Source organism: Xiphias gladius, chromosome 22 (genome assembly GCF_016859285.1).
Source record: "Xiphias gladius isolate SHS-SW01 ecotype Sanya breed wild chromosome 22, ASM1685928v1, whole genome shotgun sequence".
Lineage (NCBI taxonomy): Eukaryota > Metazoa > Chordata > Actinopteri > Istiophoriformes > Xiphiidae > Xiphias > Xiphias gladius.
The window spans coordinates 9739545-9745099 of record NC_053421.1 but is presented as its reverse complement, the minus strand read 5'-3'; the positions used below and the strand labels follow the sequence as shown (position 1 = coordinate 9745099).

Here is a 5555-nt window from a genome sequence, read left to right as displayed (position 1 = left end):
GTGGCTTTTGGGATGCTCATCTGCCTTTGCTGGACGTAAAGGGTCAGGAATCCTTGTTTGTCTGTTGAGGTATTAAAAACACACACTAACACAAACTATTCAACAGAGGGAAAAATAAAAATGCAGCACATTAACTGTTTTGACTAAACTCTATGGTAATTATACAGGCTGTTTGTTGTGCTGTTGAATTCTGTTGCATTATATTGAAAGGTGATTCAAATATTCTGGCTTCTGCCAGTGGAGTAAAAAAGCCTAGACACTGTCATCTACAGCTACCATTAATGTGTGCATTACTACTGTTTCACAACGCAACATTAGATGCATTAAAATGGCTACAAAATGTTTGTACAAGGCTGTAGGAGCTGTAAAATCAAGAGAAATAATAATAAATTAACAAACCTCAAGCTAGCTGGAACAATTCCCTCACAGCAATTATTTATCTCCTGGTCCCCTTCTACATCCTCCTCTTCTCCCTCTTCCTCATCTTCTCCCGCCTTCAGTACGTGTGTCCAGAAAGGGTGGTCCAGCAACCCTGGCCAGTCCATCCTAAAGAAAAAAAATGAAAATAAAAAATACAACTAGACATTAGGAGACAGAAAACATGACACTAAGCTCAACATGCAATACAAGTAGCATTTTTAAGTAATTCATTGTTGAAGTTAAGTAAATTTCAGTCTTAGAAACTCTCCGGCTGTCCATTGTTATTAGAGTCAAGAACAAGACTGCTTTATTAATAAACTTGTTTTAATTGTGCAGCATAATATAATAGCTACAGTGTTAAAACAAAGAGATTAACTAGCATTAGAAAATGTATTTAATTCTGTTGGATATTCATGAACATTTAACCATCTGGACTGGGAAACATAAATAATATGCAGCAATAACATCTGCAGCATTTTGATGTCAAGACAAAAATGTAAGCTACCTTGAAGAAAATTAAGCTACAAATTCAAGTCGGCTCTCTGTAATTTCAAATTGACAATATGGATGTTGTATTGTTTCCATCCATCTATCCATTAGCTATATCGCTTATCCTTAAGGGCCACAGGGGGGCTGATGTATACTAACTATAATCAAATCAAATTGTAAAACACCTCAAGATTTCCATTCCTGATAAATGTTTTGATGATAGTAGTAACACCAGTGGTAGGATAGAGTGTGTGCTGGACCTGTGCATGTCTATGAACCTGACCTCTTATCTGGGTTTTTGTTGAGCAAGGCTTTCAGAAGATCCTGGAAGTTCTCACTGGGAGGACTGCCTGAAAACACTGTAGAGAAAAAAAAAAGGAGATATCTTCATTAATTAAACAAGAAAAAAAACAACTACTCTACAACAGCAAAATGTAAGAAAAAGTTGTCTTCAACAAGGCATCATATAGCTACTGACATTTTTTTTGCTGAACATCAACAAAAATGTTTATTTCAAACATTACAGTGTGTGTCTGTGTGCAAGCACATGTGTGTGTGTGTGTGTCTGTGTGTGTGTGTCGGTGTGTGTATGTGTGTCGGTGTGTGTGTGTACGTGAGGGAGTATGTATTACCTGTCTGTCTGGGAGGTGGTGGTCTGTGTGCATGCAGCGTGTGTGTGTGTGTGTGTGCGCTCATGTGGGTACCAGTGTACATGTAGTAAAGTGTACACCCTAGAGCCCAGAGATCAGAGCTTATATTGGTTTCTGATCCTTGCAAAACCTCTGGAGCACTGTAAGTTGTAGAACCTGAAAATAAACATACATATAAATTAGGAATTAGGAAAGACAAAATTAGTTCAAGAAGATAGGCATACTCATCAGGAAAAAAGATGTTCCTGATGAGGATTTTTTCTGTATTAGTTCCCCACAGCATACACAATCTGTGTACCAATTCAACTAGATCCACCAAACTATCTACTGGTTAGCTTCTCCATCAATCAATAATGCAATACAAAGAGAACCAACATGATTACAACATGGTCATCTGACCTTGTAATCTTTTCTTAATGTTATCAAAGTTCTTCTTGCCATCTCCCTCCCCGGCTTCCTCAGATGTAGAGAGCAAAGTAAAGAAATCCTCCAGTGTCTCTCCCTCTGCCTTGGACAGACAGAAGTTGCCAAACTTCAGGATGCCACTACCATCCAGTAGAATCTATGGGTGACAAAGGACAGTTACTGTATTCATATAATAATGATAATTTTACTGTTATGCTGACTGTTTTACATACATGAGTTCAAACCTTAGCAGGGGTCAAGTCAGAGAAAATGATTCCTAATTCATGGATGTGTTTCAGTCCTTTGACCAAGTCCCATCCAAACCTCCTCACCACATCTTCTGACAGACACCCATCCTGACCAATCACAGACTCCATGGAACCACCTAACAGAGATATAGATGGACAGTGAGACAAGAGAGTAAGCATGAGAGAGACACAAGGAAACCTAGATAGACTAATACTATCACATGTTGTATTGTTTTAAAAAAAACCAACAAACCTTTCCACATATAAACTAAAATGGCACCTAGTAGAGAGCACACTTCTGCCAAGGCCAAATATTGACGTAAATGACAAAAAAAAAAAACTATCTCGCAATGTTAAGGAAAGTAATAAAATAATTCCTGGATCTGCACTTTTAACCAGGTCCGCAACAAAATTTAATGGGTTCTTCCCTGGCCCATGCCCCATCGCTCCACCAAGTTTGGTGCAAATTGGTTCAGTACTTTTGTGTAATCCTGCTGATAAATAAACAAACACACTAATAAAAAGTTGCAGGTGAAAACATAACCTCAGTGGCAGAGGTAAAAAACATGACAGTTTACAATCTATACTTGAACAAATCAGCATATAAGCGTGTTCACTATTTGTGCAATTTTGCAGTTGTAAGCATCCATAAGATGCATTAGTAACTTCCCATCATTTGATGGAAGAAAAATGTGAGATGACTGCATTTAATGATGCAATACTGCTCATCAGGAGTGCCAGAAATAATTACTAACCTGTACAGAGCTCCACTACTAACCAGAGGTGGTTACTTGTCTCATACCACTCATAGAAGCATACTATGTTCGGATGATCCAGATCGTGGCTGAGACGAACCTAACAGGGAAAAGAAACAGTGCGTTATACATATACAGTAAGTATTATTTATTGAAAGGCTCAAAAGCTATAGTTATCATAGTAAGTTATTATAGCTAAGCTATCGTTCTGATGAGAGCATACTTGGTAGAATTTCAAGAAAGTCAATATGACTCTTACTAATCTTTAAACAATTATTTCAGGCCTCACCAGGCTGCATAAAACAATATTATTAATACCTATAAAATTATGAAAATGTAACAGATGTCTTAATTAGTTTAGAAAGTTTAAAGCACTATCCTACATGGTTAGTGATCTCAGGTCTTTTGGCTTTGTCGGTGCAGATGATGGCCACATAATTGAGATTGTTCTTCCTTCTTCCTTTATAGACAACAGAGCTTCTGCCTGCCCCAAGCTCTTCGTAAAGGATAAAGTTCTCCATTCCCTGTGGAGAAGATATAAGAGCCCCAAAGTTACAATTATTAGAAATTTTAAGAAGATGAGTTTGTTATCAATGAGGAATACAAGCAGAGATATATTAGACATTAAAGCAATCATACAGTTTTTTTATTATCTTAGCTGTATGTATAGTGTTGGTGCATTTACTGTAATGTTATCCTCTCTTTCAGAATTAACATAATATTTGAAATATATTCTTAATAAATATTGGGCATACACTTATTAAGTTACCATAAAGTTAAACCTATTCAAGTTGTTGTTAATATGGTTTGACATTGGCCAAAATCCCTTTTTAATAAAAATAAATAACACAAATCTCATCATGAATTTATTCTATCAAAGCTCAAACAAATAAATAAATATACTATACTGTCATTTTTTGTGTATCTAAAAGTACACTCGTCCTGTTAGGTTTAACAGATGAGAAACTAACATTTAGCATAGACTCACATTAGCCCAAAGCTGCAGCTACCTGTAAAATTTACCAGCTGATTACAACTACAGTTAATTAGCTGCACGACACCTGACACCTGTTTCACTCTAGGGTCCTGATGTGAGCGAATAAACTGCCCTATGCAGCTAACCAGATAGGACTCTAAAGTGCTAAATATTTACATTAAATGAGCATGTTTTAAGTAGATAAGTAAATTCTAAGTAGTGAATAAAATATTTAGTGTTAACTTAAACTGTCAAATTAGACGCAAACGGTTGGCCTGTAACTATGTATGTCGCCCGGCAACCGCTAACCTTATCGTTTATTTAGAAGCGGAGGCAGCGCGCTTGTTACACGACAACCGCAACACCTAAAAAGTAACGTAGTTTAATGAAAACTGCATGCAACTATACACAAAGCCTAAAACACTTTCAATTCATATTTTAGTTGCTATTCCTGAAACTTACTGTTAAATTGCCTTTGAACTTACCTCTCAGAAGAACCACTGTTTGTTGGCGGAAGACTGGTGGGACACGTAATTCAAAATGGAAGAGTGAAGCCTGGAGTTCTTCAGATAAAATGAAGGCTAAATCTACTCACCAAAATTATCGATTATGTAGAGGGAAGTGTGTTTGTCTTTATACAATGTTTCCAAATACGCGCGATCCAAGCAAAACGTTGTTTTATTGTAAAACTTTTATTAGTTTTAACCTGACCACCTCCGAATGGTATATTCCTGCGTTGCTAGGACACAAAAGTGCACACAACAGACAGCGCACAGAGGAGAGCGTGGGGTACAGCAATTATCGCCTCAAAAAGACTTTGAAATTTAAGAAAAAAGTCTATTACAAAATTGTAAGTCTTGAGTTTACAACATATACAAATTCTCCAACCTTTCAAAATTTTTTCAAGTCACATATTAGAGGCTCTTGGATTTTCTTTTTTTTTTCCTTCAAAATTTATGTGTATTCATATCAAAAATTCTTTGTTAGTTCTATCTTTTTGCTCTACAGCCAATGTTCAGATTTCCTTTTCAAAAACATAGACCATCAGTGCCTTCAAACGACACTGCCTAATATGTATGTTATATTGCTAACCGTTTAATCTAAAAGCAGCCCCCGCCCATCCCCTTCACACACACACACACACACGCACACACACTCACACAAACACACACTCACACACACACACACACACTATCTGTGAGTAGAATGACGTCATTCATTGAATGAGACCGGGAGTAGGACACAAGGCACCCGTGACACCTCTGAACGGATTTTATGCACTCTGCAACTGCTGGAGTCCTCGTTCGGGTTGAACGATCTAAAAGTGGTGAATAGTCTACTATAATCGAGCAACCAACAGCCACTAACTATTCCTAGGGATCCGTTAAGTCTTCTTTCCGACCAATGCCATTCACGAATAAATGTTCACCTTGAGCACTTGGAGAAGCCATTAATAAACATTAGCCTATAAAATGAAGTTTTTCCAATTATAGAATAAAACCTGCACATAAACCCCAACAGAATATGTTAAACTAATTAAGTATATAGCAAAAACAAATTGAAATAGGTTTTAGAATGCCTTAAGACAATCCAAACTTAGGTTTACTGCATA

General features: G+C 36.9%; 1 protein-coding gene across 1 annotated transcript in view; it reads right to left on the bottom strand.

The window, feature by feature from the left end:
- ulk4 (unc-51 like kinase 4) overlaps positions 1 to 4534 on the bottom strand; it is an 84939-nt gene extending 80405 nt beyond the window's left edge. The window contains exons 1-9 of the mRNA XM_040117361.1: positions 4429 to 4534; positions 3351 to 3491; positions 2968 to 3067; positions 2210 to 2349; positions 1959 to 2121; positions 1542 to 1715; positions 1193 to 1268; positions 400 to 546; positions 6 to 61 (exon numbers count right to left, since the gene is read on the bottom strand). Coding sequence (XP_039973295.1) covers positions 6 to 61; positions 400 to 546; positions 1193 to 1268; positions 1542 to 1715; positions 1959 to 2121; positions 2210 to 2349; positions 2968 to 3067; positions 3351 to 3488 — 994 coding nt within the window. The 5' untranslated portion in view covers positions 3489 to 3491; positions 4429 to 4534. The remainder of the gene's footprint in view (positions 1 to 5; positions 62 to 399; positions 547 to 1192; positions 1269 to 1541; positions 1716 to 1958; positions 2122 to 2209; positions 2350 to 2967; positions 3068 to 3350; positions 3492 to 4428) is intronic.
- Positions 4535 to 5555: the final 1021 nt, after the last annotated feature.